The sequence below is a fragment of the Cebidichthys violaceus genome, unplaced genomic scaffold (genome assembly GCF_023349555.1).
Source record: "Cebidichthys violaceus isolate CVI_PGR_0920_01 unplaced genomic scaffold, fCebVio1.0.p SCAF_11, whole genome shotgun sequence".
Classification (NCBI taxonomy): domain Eukaryota; kingdom Metazoa; phylum Chordata; class Actinopteri; order Perciformes; family Stichaeidae; genus Cebidichthys; species Cebidichthys violaceus.
The window spans coordinates 1,543,564-1,564,680 of NW_027176274.1; the positions used below are offsets into that span (position 1 = coordinate 1,543,564).

Sequence of the window (21,117 nt, forward strand, 5' to 3'; positions counted from 1 at the left end):
TCACTTCCTGTCTCTGTCTCTCTACAAAAAAACCTAAAAAACACGTGTTTATCCGGCAGTCGACTTTCCTTTTTAATCTGAACACTCGAGGTCAGTGCAGACTTCCTGAAACGTTGGTACAAATTTAAATGAACAGATTCATTTTAATATTGCTGCTGGATTTACACTTGTTTTTTAAGTCTTGTTTAATGTTTAAGGATTTCTCTTCTGTCTTTTTGTCCAGGCTCCCTCAAGACCACAATCATACCGTCCTATCTCTTCCATATATATATATATACTATATATATATTTATACTTTATTGTATATGAAGTCAATGTTGTGTTTATGTCGGTCAGAGGCTCGTCGCTCACAGATGCTTTCTGATGTCCACCTCAAACTGGATGCAAGACACAAAGTCTGATCAGCGTCTCCAGTTTGGTTCGGTTGAGAAATGAACCAGGAAGTGATTGATTCTACTACATGTTCTTCTTCTCGAGCCTGGAGCCAAACTGCAGACTAACTGACCGCTGAATGAAAAGTGGAAACAAAGTGATGCATGAGAAGATTCAGAGGATACTACAGTTTGACCACAGTTGTTTTTTTTTCTTGTATAACAAGGGATGCAAACTTAGTTTGAGTAACATTTGTTACATTATGCAACATTTCTAAACCATGTCCCTTTTTATACACTTAAAAAGAAGCATTTTGTTGTTCTCCACATGTTTCCCGTTGGATGAGGTCTGTGAGTCGTCCACTGGTAACTAACTCTCACATACCCCCCCCTCCAATAGTTGAAGTACAAGGAGAAGTTTGACAAGGAGATGAAGGGAAGGAAACCACAATATGACCTGAAGAACAGTAAGATTTACCAGACGTTGAAGGATGCCAATGTGTTGGCTAGTGACGTGAGTAATGAACCCTTTCATAAAAACGTCAGGAAATGACCGAATATCACGCGCAAAGATTGTGACAGGCGTTCATGTGTAAATGTGTCCGTGCAGGTGAAGTACAAGGGAGACCTGAAGAAGCTCCACAAGCCGGTGACCGACATGGCGGAGTCTCTGTCCATGCAGCACAACCTGAGCACCAGCAAGCTGTCCAGCAGCGTAAGATGCCCCGCCCTCCTTTAGGAGGCTGCTGGGAGTCACTTTCATTGTGTCTGAACTCAGTGTTTCACCTCATGGGTTCATCCATCATCCACACATCCATCATCCACACATCCATCACTGTGGCCTCATCTGGTAGTGATCCTCACCTCTGACCCTCTCATACAACCGCCTCCTGTAACCTCCACTCCTCTTGATCGATTTCCTCCTGTTTATACAAATTCATCTTTTATTAATGATCACTTAACACAAAACTCCCTGCTCCTCCATATTTGATTCTAGATAATTTTTCATACAATAACCACCATTTTTTAATATTGGCTTATTGTTTTGACAGCATGTCATGTGTTTTGACATTGCTAAGAGCTGTTTTCTACAATGACGTTTTAGAGCCATTGTAGGTAAAAATGAATACATTACAGAGCCGGGGGGGGGGGGGGGGTAATATTCTGAGAACAAACTCACATTTTCAAAACTTAAAATTGTTAATTTATGAGAAAAAAATGTGGATATTCTCTTTGGTTAAACTGGTGAATTTACGTTTTTAATGTAATTTCTTTGAAAACTGTTGTTTTCTTCTCAATATTGTAATGTGTCTTCAAAGTCCGGATGCTGGTCATAATGTGGTGATTCTGGTCTAAAATCACATGTATTTCCTTATTGATGAATTTGATTTTATAGTATATTTTCATCAACCTCGCCACGTGGTTCCTTAATAACAAAAAATAAGAAACAAACACTATTTTCCAGAGATGTTTTCTCGTAAATTTGCAGATTTAATCTCAGAATTTCTGAGTTTTTTTCTCGCAAATTTATGATTTCATAATCTCAGAAAATATTTAAAGAATTCTGGTTAACTTGTGAGTTTTTTCTCATAAATGTTCAACTGAAATCTGAACGTTCTTTACTCTGAATATTGCTCCCCTCCCCCGGCTCTGTAATGATCTTTCTTTTACCTACAAAGGTTCTGATACGCCAACGTAGTTTTCACAATTATAATGTTACTATTTTAGTTTTCTGTCATAAAATATGAGACTTTCTTGTAATGGATGGGAGTAAACTGCAGACAGTGTTTTGTTGTGAGCTGTCTGACTCTACTGGGAATTCCCTCGTAGTACTGCTACAAGAAGAAGTTTGAGGAGAGTAAGGGTCACTACCACATGATCGCTGACTCACCAGAACAGCTCCATCACAAGGAGGCCTCTGAGCTCCAGAGCAGCGTAAGTGGAGCCGACTGTGGGGGTCAACAAACCCCAACAACACCAAAAACACCTTCTACGCAGACGATGATGTGATTTATGAATCTTCATTTCCTGCTCGTACAGGAGGCTGCTGTTGACTTAGTTTATCAATAACAGTAACACAGCTTTGGAAAGTAAATTAGCTTTCAGCTGGTACAATGCATCAAATAGTAACATTTATGTTTAATATTGCTCGTGGTTTATTATACATAAGATACATAAATAAGTAAAGGATTTCACAAAAATACCTGCAACTGATCTGAGATTATTCCTCAACTTTATAAATATTGATTTATTGTTAAATAGACAGCATTAGGCGTTTTGCATGCATTCAAACTATGCTTATATATTTTTATATATATATATATATATATATATATATATATATATATACATACACTTTTACTGTAACTGTATTCCCTGATGGTGTCGTGTTTTAGATTTCATGAAGTATTTTAATACTTTTTAAGCAGCTACAAGTTTCCATGCATGCCCGTAGAATATAAGTTAAATGATTATATTATTAAGAGTGTAATCCATCGCAGCGTGTATTCATTATGACAGCTAGTGCAGACTTTATAAGCTTATTTGTATTAACTTCTGAAATGGATGCAGACATTAAATACTATGTGCCTGCATGACATTTGTCAAACTATCTGACATTATGTTTGTGTGTGTGTGTGTGTGTGTGTGTGTGTGTGTGTGTGTGTGTGTGTGTGTGTGTGTGTGTGTGTGTGTGTGTGTGCAGGTGAAATACAAGGAGAAGTATGAGAAGGAGAAGGGAAAGGCCATGTTGGACTTCGAGACGCCCACATATGTGACGGCTAAGGAGGCGCAGCACATGCAGAGTCAGGTAACTCCTCAGAAACACAAAACACTTTGTCACAAGCCTCTGTGGGGAATGTATTATATATATATATATGTATGTATATATGTATTATTATAGATATATGTATGTGCTTCAGCTCTTCTTGTTTTACAGTGCCTTTAACGCCAGTTTATGAAATCAAGATGCTGCGTCGTAGTGATCACAGTACACATTACAAATCTTACCATAGAACTGTGTGAAGGCAGTGTAAAGTGTGTCATGAACGCCGTGTGTATCGCTGTTTGTACTATATAATATACTACGTATATTATACTGCTTAATCTTACTCCCACAATGCAGAGAGGGCAAAGGTGAAGTGTTCATTTGTCTCCAGTGTTTGATTATAATGAGTCTCAATAAACGCCTCACACGTCACGACCTCGGCACATTTAAAGACACGGCGTCATCACACAATGGCGGCAGACCGGGTGTCAGGTGACCGCTGCTTTGCTCGCGTGTTATTTGAGTTCTGTCTTTGTCTTTTTTCGGCCAATAGAAAGACTATAAGAAGGACTTTGAGGAGCACATGAGGGGCAAGAACCTCTCAGGGTTGGAGGTCACCCCCGCCATGATACATGTCAGACACGCCACCAAAATAGCCAGTGAGGTAACTAAGAGGACAAGGTATCCCTGAGAACCTCCCCCACTCCTGATAATCATACTAAGACCACATCACAACCTCGGCCCTCCTTCCTTTACACCTCCTTATTTATATTAATCTCACAAGTTCTTCCTTCTTCCTTCATGATTTTAGTTTGTTTGCATGATTCACTTCACGTCCCTAAACTCCTGATAAGGCATCGTCATCTCTCCTCTCCCTCCTTACTTTAGTACCGTTTGTTTCTTTGTGTTGATATCTCTGTTTACACGTCCGACTCCTAATTTCACAGTCAGAAGACGACTAACAGCTTCATGTTAACAGAGTAGAGTCTGCATGCTGTGGTGTGAGTCCAAAGATGTGAACTGTTGACTTGAGTTGTCACGTTGTTGTTGTTGTTGTTTCTGATGAAATGTGGTTCACGTTGTGGTTTATCAGGAGTCTTTGCTGAAGTCACCAATGTCTCCAGTCTCTGATTGGATTGTAATATTCACTGTTCTATAATCTGTAGCGATCTGTTGCTGATACTTCAGAGTTATGGGTGAATCCCAAATCTCTTATTTGTTCTCTGAGGAGCGAGGATCTGATACAAAACATTTATCTTAACAAATCATTCCCTGTGTTCAAACAGACATCATACTCATATTCTGGGATATTCACAATCAGAATATCAATGAACACAGATGCAGATAATGCAGTAGAAGTGGACGCAGTTCACGGTGTAACCACAGACTGCAGCTTGTTAAACAGCTACTTCATCACTGTGCAGACACAAACTCTGACAAAAGTCTTTACAGCTGTCTCATTTCCTCATTTCCTCTCTCCTCGCGGGGTTGCCTCGTCCCTCCATGCACCCCCGGTAGGAGGGACTGAGAGACAAGGAAAAGACACAAGTGAAGGAACAATGGCTGTAAATAAGAGACTTGTGATTGTAGATTTGAACTTGTTTAAACCTCAGTCATCGAGGCTATCAAGGAGGATGCCTCGTGGTCATGTTGCCCTCTCATCCCTCCCATCCCTCCTCTGAGTCTCCTCCTGGTTGTAGTGATGTGATGGACCTGAACTCTGAATCTATCAGCGTCTGTGTTTTGTCTTGGAGCTTGGTGACTTTGAGCTCAGAGCGGGACAAGCGTCTTGTCTTGTTCGTCTGTCTGTACGCCTCGGCCTGGCCTGCCTTGTGTTCCCTTTGTCCAGAGTCTCTCTGTTCTTCTTCCGTCCTGTAGAAAGAGTACAGGAGGGATCTAGAGGAGGGAGTGAAGGGTAAAGGGCTAACTTTACTGGAGGAAACTCCGGAGCGTTTGAGAGCAAGGAATGCCACTCAAATCCTGTGTGAGGTACGACTGACCGAGAGCCGATGAGAACGGCATCGCGCTCTCATCCCGAGTGCCCTCCCCCCTCACAACCACCTGCTGCTGGTGCATCACCGCTGACTTCTCCCCTTTAACTGAGCTTAATCCCCCCTCTAAACAGGACCACTGCTGGGTGTGACTCTGACCTTTGTCCTTGCTTCATGACATCACTAATATGCCAGCCTCCTTCTTCTGTGACTTCGAAAGTTTGATGTTCCCACGATTCTCTCTGAACCTTAAACTCAAAGCATATTTAGTTTTATCTAATGTTTTGATGAAACATATTGGACTTTATATTTATACTATAGCACCTGCCTGTAACTCAGGCACAAGAAGAAAACATGCTTAATGCTGTGGTTCAAGATGGCTTTAAAGATTCACTTTGACTTAAATTCATTTGACTTTATTGAATTTCTCTGTGGAGTTCTGCTCTGCATGCTGTTACAGGTTGTTTTTTGTAGTGCATGATAGATCTAGCACTGTGAATACACTGAGATAATAGAAAGTCAAATGTTTGCTTTAACACACTTCCTTTCAGTTTTTGGGTGGAGCTTCACACACACTCTGCTGTCTCCTCCTAATCTCTTCTAACTCTTCTTTATTCACGGTTCACTCGACGGTTTTTGGTTTTGCAGCCCCGCTCTTAATAAAGTCGAGTGAACCCTCGCCTCACTAGTAGTCAGCTGTTATCACACGGAGCGTTCACGTAACACGAGTCACCTGTGATGTCTGCAGAGAGAGTACAAGAAGTCGCTGGAGCTGGAGATCAAGGGGAAGGGAATGATGGCTTTGGCTACGGACACTCCGGACTTCATGAGGGCGAGGAACGCTACTGACATCCTCAGTCAGGTCTGAGTCACTTCCTGTACTAAATGAACATCATGCTGTGTTGAGACCATAAACTCATGTTTACAATGTTTACTGAGGGAATAAATCAAGAGAGAAGTAGAGTCATTTTAGACTAGACTTCTATACAACCAGAGGAGTCGCCCCCTGGTGGACACTAGAGAGAATGCAGCTTTAACACTTGTTACGGACTATTAATAGAGGATGCTGAAATAATATTGCCTTGGCGTATTGTGAAGGTCCTCCAGAACGTCCGTAGGTTTTAATACATAAATATCTCATGCAGCAGGTCTGTGCTTTTGGTTTTCGTTGTTGGTCTGAATCTGTGCTCACTGATGTTCTCTGTTCCTCAGTCTAAATACAAGCACACCGCTGAGATGGACAGGGCCAGCTACACGAGTGTCATCGACACTCCAGACATCATCCACGCTCAGCAGATGAAGAACATCATCAGCCAGGTCGGACTATCAAATCCAACCCGATCCTCAAAAAGCTTCTTTTAAAGAAAACATCTGTTTTATAACTCTCTGTCTCTCTCTCTCTGTCTCTCTCTCTCTCTCTCTGTCTCTCTCTCTCTCTCTCTGTCTCTCTCTCTCTCTCTCTCTCTCTCTCTCTCTGTCTCTCTCTCTTTCTCTCTCTCTCTGTCTCTCTCTCTCTCTCTCTGTCTCTCTCCCTCTGTCTCTCTCTCTCTCTCTTTCTCTCTCTCTCTGTCTCTCTCCCTCTCTCTGTCTCTCTCTCTCTCTCTCTCTCTCTCTCTCTCTCTCTCTCTCTCTCTCTCTCTCTGTCTCTCTGTGTGTCTCTCTCTCTCTCTCTCTCTGTCTCTCTCTCTCTGTCTCTCTCCCTCTCTCTGTCTCTCTCTCTCTCTCTCTCTCTCTCTCTCTCTCTCTGTCTCTCTCTCTCTCTCTCTCTCTCTCTCTCTCTGTCTCTCTCTCTCTGACTCTCTCTCTCTCTCTCTCTCTCTCTCTCTCTCTCTCTCTCTCTCTCTCTCTCTCTCTCGTTTTTGTCCAACAGAAAAAGTACAAAGAGGAAGCTGAGAAGACCATGTCTCACTACGTTCCCGTCCTGGACACTCCGGAGATGCAGAGAGTCCGTGAGAACCAGAAGAACTTCAGCACTGTAAGTAGAAACCCGTAAACGATGAGTTGTTCTGGTTCTACATGTCTCAGTGTGAAGACAGAGGGTCTTCTGGTGTCTCTGTGTTTGTCTCCATGTCTGCTGCAAAGTATTATCTTCAATACTTTATACTTGTCTACGGCGTTCTCTTAATGAATTGAATCCAGCTGTAAAAGAAGTTTTTTCCGTCAGTGTTTGCAGAACCTATGGTTCTGTTCATGTGGACGAGTAGCTTCTCTTCTGGCTCTTTGATTTGATTTGTCTGTGAAACATTTTAACTGCACTTTTGTTTTTCTCCCTGTAGCATCAATACCAGATTGACCATAAAAGCATAATGGGCAAAGTGTCCACTATAAAGGACACTCCTGAAATGCTCCGTGTTAAAGAGAATACAAAGAATTTCAGCTTGGTATCTACTCCATAATATTTGATTCTAGATGTTTTCTAATCACATTTTATTTGTTCTTTAACAAACCCTGATATGCAGCCCTTTATCTCTTTGGACCAAACTGATCTTTGTTCTTATTAACCTTGTAGAATCTGCAGCATTTTAACTCCCGCTACTGACCCCTGACCTGTTCTTTAGTGTAACATTGATACGTGGTAGTGCGGAGCTTGTGTGTTGTTAGATGCGTGTTTACGGTATGTTTCATTCGGTGTGTTCTTGTTCGATAAATCAAGCGTAGACTTTGTTTGATCTCCTCGTCCTCATCGTGTGTATATCAGAGTTGACGTCAGGCTAACCGCTGGTTTGCTGCTTTCATTCCTGGTCCGTGTAAAGATTCAGTACAAAGACGATGTGGGAGGAGGAACGTCTTTGCCCGAGACCCCCGAGATGGAGAGAGTTAAACACAACCAGCGCAACATTAGCACGGTACTCCTCAGAGTGACCCTGCCCTCCGTCATCTCCTCCTCCAACCAGGCCTCCCTCCATACTCCCCTTTATCTAGAGAGCAGGAATATAACCAGACCTGTCTCTACAGATAGACGCCTGTAATCCAACACACTTTTATCTTGATTTGACTAATTATGGGATTTAATTGAGCCCCCAAATCTCTGAATTATTTTCTGTTAACTTGTGGTAGCTAATACATGTAGATATTTCTTTGCCCAACTTCATTACTGCAAGACAATAACTTGTTTCTATGTATTTGGGCCATTGTAGTTAAAATACGAATTTCTGTGATTAAAGACGTAAATTTACAAGAAAAAAATGCACAAATTTATGAAAAAAAACAAATTTTCTCTGAGACTTTAAAGTCATTAATTTCCCAGAAAAAACTCTGAGATTAGAGTCAGAAATTCGAGACAAAAACAAAGTAAATTTTGTGTTTTTTTTGTCGAGGAACCAATTGGATCAATCACATCACACCACAGTGTGACCACACCTCAGTTTTTATTTACAATGGTCCTGATACGTCGTCCTATGTACACGAAATGGCGTAAAAGTATTTTGAACATCTATGTCCAAGTACAGTACATCGTGTACTTTTGGTTTAAGGCCCTTATTTCCATGTAGGTACTCTTAGTGATACAGCAAACTATTCATCACATCTAGATGAAGTATCGTTGAAGCATAACAAACGTATGTATTGCCATCATACTCAGCTCCCACTGAAATACGTGGTTTTACTAACAACGTGTTATTGTCAGTTGTTAAGTGTTATGACTGAATGGACGTGTCTGTGTCCACAGTACACGCTGTGCTCTTGTTTGTCTCTATGTTGTCTTCTGACTTTGTGTAATCTATTACAATGAGCAGATTCAGTACAAGGAGTCTGTGGGTCAAGGCACTTCCATCCCAGATCTCCCTGAGGTGAAGCGGGTCCGAGAAACCCAGAAGAATATCAGCTCGGTAGAAGACAAGAACTGCAGTGACCCTTAAATGATCCTTAAAATCATTCCCCAAAACGCCCTCTGACCTCTCCTACTAGTCTAGAGATGAACCTTTACCTCCTGTGTTCTACTGGTTTCCCTCCTCCATCCTAACTAAGATGCATTAATCACAACTTTTTACTTTTTTATCAGCTTTCGTCGTTGACTTCGTTTTGAATTTCCTCAAGAACATAATTTCCCTCCATTTGTTCCCTAAATAAGTGCATTTCTTTTATTAATAACGTCTTAAAGGGGGGGGGGGGGGGCTCTTGGGTTCATGCATTCATGCAAAATGCCAAACAAATGCACTCATCAGTAACGAATATAATGATGTCGCATACCAGATTAAACAGCAGAGCCTGGGCTGCAAGGTCATGTAAGCCGTTTGTACACACTCCAAACACAACTCAATAAATAGCTAAAGTTATTACCAAATATCAAAATCCATATAGCGCCACCTAGGCAACCCACTCGCCACATTTCTGGCTCTACCGCTGTGCTAATTCATGCAGTACAAACACATCATAGCTCAAAAGAACGCTAGCAACCTGAGGATTACAGACATATGAGTCATATTCCGCTACAGCAAAGCCTCACCAAGATATGAGCCAACAAACACCAGCAAAACAAACCGCAATATCGATTAGGATCAGAAATTGCTCCTCACCTTTTGAAGTTTTGAGAAGACAAAGCATTTTTTCCCACTAATCCACACGTATATCTGTTCAGCGGATATCCTCAAGTCATTTGGGACGTTTAGGAGGCTGTACTGAGCAGATATGATGATTTGACTCTCAGCCAATAGGATTTTTACGCTTCACGATGGACGGCACTTTTTTTATTCTGATTGGCTAACAGTGCTGTCAATCATTTTCACGTGGCATTGGCTCAATTCTATTGGCTCTAACGCGTCGAAAGAGGTGTCAATCACTGAAATCGACCAATGGGTCGCTGAGCTACAGCTCTGCGTAGAGGAGGAGGGCTGGAATCTGAAAGAAATCGAGCGAACAGAGGGACTCAGAGAGGTCTCAGAGAGGATTCTGGCCTTCAAATGAAGCCAAAACTGCTATATTTGGATGTATTGAACACCATTAGTGATATATACAAGTGAAACATATAGTTTGGTAGATGAGAAAATTAGAATGGCACACATTGTGCCAAAAGGAGCATTTTGGAGACCTCGTCTGAACTCTCTGTACTAAAACCTCTCTAATTTAGTTCTGCTTCACTTTATCAGAGTCAAGCTTTGCACAGAGACCGTTCACACATTGTGCTATGATCTGGGAGAGGTTTAAACCTTCAAGCTACATCATTCCTAAGAAATAATCATCCTGAAAGTGCTTTTTTTTTTTAAAGCAAATCTGAAATTCTTTAATTTGTGATGGGTGCCATCTTCATTTGCTCTTAATCAGTAACATATATAATGATATTTACACATCTGAACAAATCTCACAAGTGTTCTCTTTATTATAACACCAATATTATTCAAAAACTGCTTGTGGTTGCAGAGATAAACCATTTTTAGTATGGGTATGCAATTTTCAAGCATAGGCCTAAAAATAGGGTTAGGGTTGAAGAGGTTTTAATGTCTTATTTTTTTATCATTTCCTTCCCTCTTAAAATGAAAACTAATCCTCCTTTGAGGGTGTTATCGTCATATCTGACTTTTTAAATGTTCTGTTATCTCATTCTAAAGATTCAAAATAACTTTTTGACTTTTGGACCGTAGCCTTGAAGACTTTACTTCCTGTGTTTTTAGTGTTAGTTCCCCCTCCTCCATCTTAACTGAAGCTCATAAATCACTCCTTTTTTTTACCAGCCTTTGTTGGTGACCAGGTTTTTAATTTCTACAAAAAACATCCTAAATAAGTCTCCATCTCCCTGGATTCTTTAATAAAACTAATCCTCCTTTGAGTGTTGCCGTCATATTTGACTCTTTTGTGTTTTGTGTTGTCTCGTTCATAAGATTCAATACAAAGCAGGAGTGGAACAAGGCACGTCAGTATCAGAGACCCCCGAGATGGAGAGAGTCAAACGCAATCAGCTCAACATTAGCACGGTACTCCACAGAGAGAGAAACCCTACGTCTGTCCTCATAACTCACCTCTCCTCGTTTACATGAAATAACACAGTACACGCTGTGCTCTTCTTTGTCTCTATGTTGTCTTCTGACTTTGTGTAATCTATTACAATGAGCAGATTCAGTACAAGGAGTCTGTGGGTCAAGGCACTTCCATCCCAGATCTCCCTGAGGTGAAGCGGGTCCGAGAAACCCAGAAGAATATCAGCTCGGTAGAAGACAAGAACTGCAGTGACCCTTAAATGATCCTTAAAATCATTCCCCAAAACGCCCTCTGACCTCTCCTACTAGTCTAGAGATGAACCTTTACCTCCTGTGTTCTACTGGTTTCCCTCCTCCATCCTAACTAAGATGCATTAATCACAACTTTTTACTTTTTTATCAGCTTTCGTCGTTGACTTCGTTTTGAATTTCCTCAAGAACATAATTTCCCTCCATTTGTTCCCTAAATAAGTGCATTTCCCTGAATTCTTTTATTTTAATGTCTTATTTTTTTTTATCATTTCCTTCCCTCTTAAAATGAAAACTAATCCTCCTTTGAGGGTGTTATCGTCATATTTGACTTTTTAAATGTTCTGTTATCTCATTCTAAAGATTCAAAATAACTTTTGGACTTTTGGACCGTAGCCTTGAAGACTTTACTTCCTGTGTTTTTAGTGTTAGTTCCCCCTCCTCCATCTTAACTGAAGCTCATAAATCACTCCTTTTACCAGCCTCCGTTGATGACCAAAAACAAAACATCCTAAATAAGTCTCCATCTCCCTGGGTTCTTTAATAAAACTAATCCTCCTTTGAGTGTTGCCGTCATATTTGACTCTTTTGTGTTTTGTGTTGTCTCGTTCATAAGATTCAATACAAAGCAGGAGTGGAACAAGGCACGTCAGTATCAGAGACCCCCGAGATGGAGAGAGTCAAACGCAATCAGCTCAACATTAGCACGGTACTCCACAGAGAGAGAAACCCTACGTCTGTCCTCATAACTCACCTCTCCTCGTTTACATGAAATAACACAGTACACGCTGTGCTCTTCTTTGTCTCTATGTTGTCTTCTGACTTTGTGTAATCTATTACAATGAGCAGATTCAGTACAAGGAGTCTGTGGGTCAAGGCACTTCCATCCCAGATCTCCCTGAGGTGAAGCGGGTCCGAGAAACCCAGAAGAATATCAGCTCGGTAGAAGACAAGAACTGCAGTGACCCTTAAATGATCCTTAAAATCATTCCCCAAAACGCCCTCTGACCTCTCCTACTAGAGAGTCTGAGGCTGCGGTGGAGAAGTCCTGTTTACCTCATGAAGGTTCCTCACTGAGTGAAAGGACCTGAAGGATCTATGTGCCGTTTGAATCCTCTACATGTTAAGGATGCTTCAATGCTTCCTTTCCTTTCCCCCCTTACAATAGGAAACACTGGACCATCCTTTATGATAGGAAAGGAGACGTTGCCGTCCCACAATTCATTGCGGCGGCAACATTTAAAAATGAATGCACAAAGTAAATATTGCTATTGAATGAGTCAATAATAAGTCTCTACTGAAGCATGTTGGTCTTCACGTGCTCTACAATGATCTAATAATAGATTCATGGAGTCACCTTTTATTTGTAGTTTCATTGACAGACCTTCATCATAATTACATAGTTTAGTGAAAGTGGAGTCTGATTCTCTCTTTTCCTAACTCCTCATGAACTCTCCTTTTGACGTCATGAGGTCAAGGAGAAGTGGTTAGAAAAGGACGTTAGGAGGTAACTTTTGGACTTTTGGACCGTAGCCTTGAAGACTTTACTTCCTGTGTTTTTAGTGTTAGTTCCCCCTCCTCCATCTTAACTGAAGCTCATAAATCACTCCTTTTACCAGCCTCCGTTGATGACCAAAAACAAAACATCCTAAATAAGTCTCCATCTCCCTGGGTTCTTTAATAAAACTAATCCTCCTTTGAGTGTTGCCGTCATATTTGACTCTTTTGTGTTTTGTGTTGTCTCGTTCATAAGATTCAATACAAAGCAGGAGTGGAACAAGGCACGTCAGTATCAGAGACCCCCGAGATGGAGAGAGTCAAACGCAATCAGCTCAACATTAGCACGGTACTCCACAGAGAGAGTGATCCTGCATCTGTCCTCACCCTCTTCCTCACCCTCTTCCTCACCCTCAAACATAACAAACCTCCTCTCCTCAGCCTTTAGACGTATTAGATGCAGATTTAACCCCGATGAGCCTGGTTGGGGGTTCAGCTAACCCTCTTTAATCTCCTCCGTTCCTCAGGAGAACTTGAGTGTTTGGTGTCTGCTGTGGTTGTGTTTCGATGCAGTGTTCTTGTCTTCCTGGATTTCTGTCTGATTGTCTCTCTTACTTTTGTTTTTTCCTCCTCTTTCTTTTCTAAAATCCTCAAACCCGGTGTTTGTCGGGCAGATAAAGTATAAGGACTCTCTGGGTCGAGGCACGGCGATATCGGACCTCCCGGAGGTGAAGCGGGTCAAACAAACCCAGAAGAACATCAGCTCGGTAGAAGAAACGAGCCGGTCCACGTGTGCCCCCTAACTGAGTGGATTAGTAGTGCTCATCCCCGTCTTAAGCCTGCTTCTGAGCTCATCACCACTCTGACCCTTCATCCTCTGCCCTCCATCTTTAACCATCAACCATCAACCATCAACCCCCTCCTCCGGTTCTTCTAACACACAGCTTTGATCTCCACGTTAAGCTAACGTTTTTCTACTTCACAGCTAACGACACACTAAATCTCCTGCTGAAGCGTTTTAGGAGTGTGTTTTGTGTTTTGTTCCCACAACAGAGATCCTGTTCCACCAGGAGAAGTCACTCTATAGGACCAATTTCTCAGACGCTGTTTAAATTCATGACATTGAAAACTTCTTCACATTCATTTGAAATATCCTGTTGTGTCTTTATCTTATTGTTTTTAGGTCAACCCTCTGAACCCTGAGCCTCTTCTGTCACATGTTTCTCTCTGTGATCTTTATCTTCTCTGTAACATAAAGTTCTGCTCCTCTGTGAAACAGAACCTTCATGAGTAGAATAGAGAGAACTAGAACACGTCTTTAGTGCAGAACAACAGTTATGATTTCATTTCTTTGAAAATGTATTTTACAAAAATTGGAAAACAATGGAATCTAAATATCCAACATGATTGCAAATGTCCACAAGTGTTAACAATGTTGGAAAAAATTGGAGGCTCTACATGTTTATGGAACTATTTACATTTTTACATCCTCTCCTCTCTCCTCTCTCCTCTCCTCTCCTCTCTCCTCTCTCCTCTCCTCTCTTCTCTCCTCTCTGTGTTCACTTCCTGAAGTTCAGTCATAGTTTCTCTGATTTCTGGTCACATGACTGTTGGTCTCAGATGAATAGTTTCACAGTTTAATGTTTTTTAACACAATCTGTTTAGAGTGAACTCTTCAGTAGAGGAGACATTTATAATGAGAACATGTAGAATAACATATTTTAGATTAAATATGACTTTAGTCTTTGTTTTGGCTGCTCTATCTGCGTTCATCTCACTCGGTGTGTTCGGGGTTCAGAGGGTTGTAATCGGAGTCTATGAAACCAGTCCTATAGGTGTGTGTGTGTGTGTGTGTGTGTGTGTGTGTGTGTGTGTGTGTGTGTGTGTGTGTGTGTGTGTTCTGGTGTGTTCTGGTGTGTGTCGGTGTCTGATCGGCTCTTGGGTCGCTGTGCTTCTGTCCTCCAGGTGTTGTATAAAGACAGCTCAGCCAAGGGAACCCCTGTGGTGTATACCCCAGAGATGGAGCGGGTCAAAAGGAACCAAGAAAACATTAGCTCGGTACTTTGAGAACCACCTCCAGAACATATTCTACTGAAGATATGTTCTACCTCTACCCCCCCCCCCCTCCTTCATGTTAACCCGTTCTAACCGGCTCTGGTTCTTGTATTAATTCTCCAGCTGTGGTGCGTCTGCACATCATCACCGCTAACCCGTCCTGCTCCTCTTCATCGTCCTCCCCCTGCCGTCCTCCCACTGAAGATTGGGAACATTAATCTTGTTTTCCTTTAATACTTCAGCCTCTTAATAAAAACGGCTCCCTGCTACCCCCCCCCCCCCCTGCTCATTCCATGTGTGTCCTCTTCCCATTCAGCCTCTCTGTGCCACTAAACGGCTGCTTTGCGACGGCTTCGGGTCTGAACGCCTCACCTCACTGTGTGTCCTCTCCTCCTCACCAGGTTCTGTACTCTGACAGCTTCCGTAAGCAGGTCCAGGGCAAAGCCGCCTTCGTGCTGGACACGCCTGAGATGAGGCGCGTCAGGGAGACCCAGCGCATCATATCCGGGGTAAGATGCTGGTGTTCGTTTACGCTAACAGGAGTGAACAGTGCATTTGTGAAGGACTATTTTCAGCGGCGGATTAATGCGCATTTGGAGTTCCAGTGTGAACTTCCAGGGGAAAGGAACAGCGCATGTGGTTTACACTTAAAGGGACAGTGTGTGAGATTTAGTGACAGCTAGTGGTGAGGTGGCAGATTGCAAGAAACAACATAACTCCTCCCTTTTCAAGAGAGTCAGAGAACTACGGTGGTATCTTTAGGATTTATTTATTTATTTATGAAATATAAGATTGATTGATTTATTTATTAAATATAAGATGTATTTATTAATTAAATATAATATGTATTTATTAAATATAAGATGTATTTATTAAATATAAGATTTATTTATTTATGTATTTATTAAATATAAGATTTATTTATTTATTAATATAAGATGTATTTATTAATTTACTAAATATAAGATTTATTTATTTGTTAAATATAAGATTTATTTATTGAATATAAGATTTATTTATTTATTTATTAAATATAAGATTTATTTATTAAATATAGCATTTATTTATTTATTATTAAGGACAAAAACATTTATAGGAATTTAAAACCAAATAAATTCAGAACAGGATTAATTTATTACTTAGATATCAATAAATATTGTTTCTAGAGCAGGAAAGTCAAAATATGAATTCATTAATGTCTCACTGGAAACATAAATAACATTCCTGAATGAAGTTTATAAATGATAATAATCAGTCTGCTTCGTCTCAGCCAGAAGTAATAAAATAAAACATTCTTAGTGTCCGGTCTTCATAAACTAATGGAAGCACAGTTCTGTGTATTAAGTTCCATGTCTTTAAATGTTCCTCTGCTCCTGTAACCGTGCTCCGTGCTCCGTGCTGGTTCTCAGGTGAGGTACCACGAGGACTTTGAGAAGAGCAAAGGCAGCTTCACCGTCACCGCCTCCGACCTGGTGACGGAGCGCGTGAAGAAGAACACGCAGGACTTCAGCGACATCAACTACCGCGGCATCCAGAGGCGCGTGGTGGAGATGGAGAGGAGGCGCGCCATCGAGCACGACCAGGAGACCACCACCGGTACGGCCTCCAGCCTCCTCCTGCCTCCTCCTGCTGCTGGTTCAACGCCAGGAACAGACTCTGTAGAATCAGACCGTACAGAATGTGAAGTGTAACATGTCACGCTGTTTTATACAGTTTTAAGTCATCGATACACTTTTTAGATCTTAGTGTTTCTTTAACTGGATGAAGTCTGGTTCTTAAGTTATCAGAGAAGCTAAGCTAACGTTAGCATCAGCCCCTCCAGGACGTCCTGAACCTCCTGAAGTGTGAACACTGAAGGAACCCTAAAAACAACAACTCCCATGATCCCACAACAAAGAGGACAATAAGTCTGGAGCTTCCTTCAAAGTGTTCTTAAACTCATTATTATTATTATTAACTATCATGAATAGTACATCAGAGGATCAGGCCACAGACCGGTGACGGTCCGATCTTCAACGTGTGACTCTGCGTCCTCAGATCTGCGTGTCTGGCGCACAAACCCCGGCTCCGTGTTCGACTACGACCCGGCGGAGGACAACATCCAGTCCAGGAGCCTCCACATGATGTCAGGTGAGAGAGACACCAGACCTCAGGTCAGCCGTGTTGTTCAGCTGTTATTACACGGTAATAACAGCTGAAACACCGTCAGTTACACTCTGGTATTCAAATGAATCCAGAGAAGTCTCAGCTTTAGTTTTTGAGTTAGTCACAGTTCACAATATTTAATAGGTTTTAACTCCACATTCAGCATCTATACGTCAGACAAACACTTCTACACATAGCTAGAGAATAATAACACACTCTAACGCAAATGAAAGGACATTTTAGAGTGCTTGTTATCATATATAATGTAAATCATATCATGTGTAATAATACTTCAATCACCCACATTAAATAAATAGTTTGTTTTATTTGTTTGTACGTATAAATTATTCACACGAGGCGTTAAAACTCTTCATAAATGATGTGAAAATGAAGAATTCATGATCTCGTTATCTTTCTAGACCAGTTATGGAGTTATCGTTGTTGACAAATACTTTAAAATGTCCTTTTATCTGCTAATAAATATGTTATAAATCATGTTATCTTAAATCATACACAGCTAGTAAAACGTGTTGAAAACTAGACTTTTATTGTTTCTTCATACAGTCGCTGGGTGGCTCAATAGAATAAAATAAAATAATGAGAATACAAAATAATTGTAACAAATGTTTGTAAATATAAAAATACATTATTATAAAATTCGATGTAATGACAAAATGTAAAAAGCAATAAAATGTAACTAACCGTGTGTTTCTCGCGTCAGTTCAAGCTCAGCGGCGCAGTAAGGAGCACTCCCGCTCCACCAGCGCTCTGAGCGGCGTTGGCGACGAGAAGTCCGAGGTGTCCCACGACGCCGACCACCACATGTCCCTCTACAGCAACGGCTTCATGGCCTCCTCCACCGGTACGCGAGCGCTCTGCCCGATGCTAGATTCAGTGTCGGTCGCTCATCGACAGGCTGAGGCTCATCCTCTCTGACTCCTCTCTGACTCCTCTCTGACTCCTCTCTGACTCCTCTCTGACTCCTCTCTGACTCCTCTCTGACTCCTCTCTGACTCCTCTCTGACTCCTCTCTGTTCAGGCTACCAGACCACCAAGACCGTGGAGCTGCAGCAGAGGTCCTCTTCAGTGGCCACCCAGCAGACCACCGTGTCCTCCGTCCCCTCACACCCCTCTACCACCGGGGTTAGTGACACTCACACACACACACACACACACTCACACACACACACACACTACACACCACACACACTGCATGAGCAACAGAACAGCACCAGTGGTTTAACTTCTCATGTTGCTAGTTGAGTGTTTCTACAGGTGCTTTCAGGAGAATGGACCAAACCCGTATGTCATAAAAAATTAAAAAATAAAATAAAAAAGTCATAGTATAGTATGTCATAAAAAATAAAAAAAATAAAAGTCATAGAAAATGTCATAAAAAAATCATAAAAAGTCATAGTATAGTATGTTGTAAAAAAAAGTCATAAAAAGTCATAGTATAGTATGTCATAAAAAATAAAAAAGTCATAGTATAATATGTCATAAAAAATAAAATAAAAAGTCATAGTATAGTATGTCGTAAAAAATAAAAAAGTCATAGTATAGTATGTCATAAAAAATAAAAAATAAAATAGAAAAGTCATAGAAAATGTCATAAAAAAATAAAAAATAAAATAAAAAAGTCATAAAGAGTCATAGTATAGTATGTTGTAAAAAGAGTCATAAAAAGTCATAGTATAGTATGTTGTAAAAAAAGTCATAAAGTCATAGTATAGTATGTCATAAAAAATAAAAAAGTCATAGCATAATATGTCATGAAAAGTAACAAAAAGTCAAATATATATTTTGTTGTAAAAAAAGTCATAAAAAGTCATAGTATATTATGTCATAAATAATAAAAAATAAAGTCATAGTAAAGTAAGTCCTAAAAAATAAAAAAAATAAAAAAGTCATAGTATAGTATGTTGTAAAAAAGTCATAAAAAGTCATAGTATTGTATGTTGTAAAAAAAGTCATAAAAAGTCATAGTATAGTACGTTGTAAAAAAAGTCATAAAAAGTCATAGTATAGTATGTCATAAAAGATAAAAAAAAAAAAAAGTCATAGTATAGTATGTCATAAAAAAATAAAAAATAAAATAAAAAAGTCATAAAGTCATAGTATAGTATGTTGTAAAAAAAGTCATAAAAAGTCATAGTATAGTATGTCATAAAAGATAAAAAAAAAGTCATAGTATAGTATGTTGTAAAAAAAGTCATAAAGTCATAAAAAAAAAAAAAGTCATAGCATAATATGTCATGAAAAGTAACAAAAAGTCAAATATATATTTTGTTGTAAAAAAAGTCATAAAAAGTCATAGTATATTATGTCATAAATAATAAAAAATAAAAAGTCATAGTAAAGTAAGTCCTAAAAAATAAAAAAAATAAAAAGGCATAGTATAGTATGTCATAAATAATAAAAAAAATAAAGTCATAGTAAAGTAAGTCATAAAAAATAAAAAAATTAAATAAAAAAGTCATAGTATAGTATGTCGTAAAAAAAGTCATAAAAATAAAAAATAAAGTCATAGTATAGTATGTCATGAAAAGTAACAAAAAGTCAAATGTATAATTTGTTGTAAAAATGTCATAAAAAGTCACAGAATGTCATAATTATTTTAATGCTATTTGTTAACAAGAAGAATATAGAAAATCACCAACCTCATCCTTTAACACACACACACACACACACACACACACACACACACACACACACACTCTCTCTGATTGACCTCTTTTCACTCTCCACAGAAAACGGTGCGCGCCATCTACGACTACGGTGCGGCCGACAGCGACGAGGTGTCCTTCAAGGACAGCGACGTCATCGTGAACGTTCAGGCCATCGACGAGGGCTGGATGTACGGCACCGTGCAGCGCACCGGCAAGACCGGCATGCTGCCGGCCAACTACGTGGAAGCCATCTAAGAGACGAGGACGACGCGCCGACCTATCGACACATCCACGGGACGAAAACAGATCGGCTGCATAGCCTGTAGCCTGTAGCCTGTAGTCTGTAGCCTGTAGTTTGTAGTTTGTAGCCTGTAGTCTGTAGTTTGTAGTTTGTAGCCTGTAGCCTGTAGTTTGTAGTTTGTAGCCTGTAGTTTGTAGCCTGTAGTCATCTTTCATGTGCTGCCGTTTCCTGTGGATGTGACGTAAACATCATATAAATATTACTGATTATACACGCTACCAATGACATTTCACTTTGTTTAAACTGAGACGCACCACCAATACGCCCTTTGTATATTTAAAACATAATATATATGAAAACATTCTTTTCTCAAATAGTTCCAATTATGTCTTTAATGGAAATTCTATTGAGAGACAAAGAAAAGACGACAACGACGAAACGATGACGCCGCTCCTGAAGAGTCGTAGTCGAGCCTCAGTCTTCCCTCCTTCACACTGACGGCCGGCCTCAAGTAGAGTGTGTGTGTGTGTGTGTGTGTTTTCCTCCTCATTGATCAGTAGCTAATAAAGCACACCGAGCTCCTGCAGCACTCCGCCTCCTCCTTTCATGCTCCTCCTCTTCCTCCTCCTCTTCTTCCTCCAGAAGCTTTTCATCCTCACAGAGTATAAACTATAAAGCAAGTTAGTCCATCAAAAACAAACCCTGTAGACGTTTTGTTAGTTAATAAGATAAATAATAAGTTTAAAATATGCAGACGTTCATTTTGACGCATAACGTGAACACTTATGATTTTATTTCGTTATAAAAACGTATGAATTTTCTGATTCCAGCTTCTTAAATGTGAACAGTTTCTGGTTTCTTTGCTCCTCTGACTGAATATTTGAAGACGTCTTCTTTTACATTTTAAGGCCAAATAACCGATCGATGAATCTAGACAATAATCACCAGATTAATAGTCAATGAAAGGAATCGTTAGTTGCAGCCTTAGACTTGTGTCTTTCGAGGGAGCAAATACACATCAAACACAGAGGCTGAGGTTTTTATTCAGAAGTTACATTTATGTGACTGTGCTTCTGTTTCAGGACCTCTTTGATATGTCAACACCTTTCTGTGAATTTGAGATCAGCTTTAAACATTTTTAGGCCACAAGTGTCAAGGTCTTTATGAACGCTGGTTATGGTTCTCCTCCAGTACTCAGTAGAACATGTGGTTCTAGTCTCTGA

At 40.2% G+C, this 21,117-nt stretch overlaps 1 protein-coding gene across 1 annotated transcript in view; it reads left to right on the forward strand.

Annotated features, from left to right (window-relative positions):
• Positions 1-20,480, forward strand: part of neb (nebulin) — a 78,839-nt gene extending 58,359 nt beyond the window's left edge. Inside the window, exons 118-142 of the mRNA XM_068736831.1 lie at positions 772-885; positions 982-1,086; positions 2,202-2,306; positions 3,076-3,180; positions 3,692-3,802; positions 5,017-5,127; positions 5,878-5,991; positions 6,342-6,446; positions 7,000-7,104; positions 7,406-7,510; positions 7,883-7,975; positions 8,864-8,956; positions 10,943-11,035; positions 11,176-11,268; positions 11,904-11,996; positions 12,137-12,229; positions 13,041-13,133; positions 13,459-13,551; positions 14,750-14,842; positions 15,241-15,348; positions 16,249-16,435; positions 16,877-16,969; positions 17,706-17,846; positions 18,024-18,127; positions 19,735-20,480. Of these exons, the coding sequence (XP_068592932.1) occupies positions 772-885; positions 982-1,086; positions 2,202-2,306; positions 3,076-3,180; positions 3,692-3,802; positions 5,017-5,127; positions 5,878-5,991; positions 6,342-6,446; positions 7,000-7,104; positions 7,406-7,510; positions 7,883-7,975; positions 8,864-8,956; positions 10,943-11,035; positions 11,176-11,268; positions 11,904-11,996; positions 12,137-12,229; positions 13,041-13,133; positions 13,459-13,551; positions 14,750-14,842; positions 15,241-15,348; positions 16,249-16,435; positions 16,877-16,969; positions 17,706-17,846; positions 18,024-18,127; positions 19,735-19,908 (2,724 nt within the window). The 3' untranslated portion in view covers positions 19,909-20,480. The remainder of the gene's footprint in view (positions 1-771; positions 886-981; positions 1,087-2,201; positions 2,307-3,075; positions 3,181-3,691; positions 3,803-5,016; positions 5,128-5,877; positions 5,992-6,341; positions 6,447-6,999; positions 7,105-7,405; positions 7,511-7,882; positions 7,976-8,863; positions 8,957-10,942; positions 11,036-11,175; positions 11,269-11,903; positions 11,997-12,136; positions 12,230-13,040; positions 13,134-13,458; positions 13,552-14,749; positions 14,843-15,240; positions 15,349-16,248; positions 16,436-16,876; positions 16,970-17,705; positions 17,847-18,023; positions 18,128-19,734) is intronic.
• Positions 20,481-21,117: the final 637 nt, after the last annotated feature.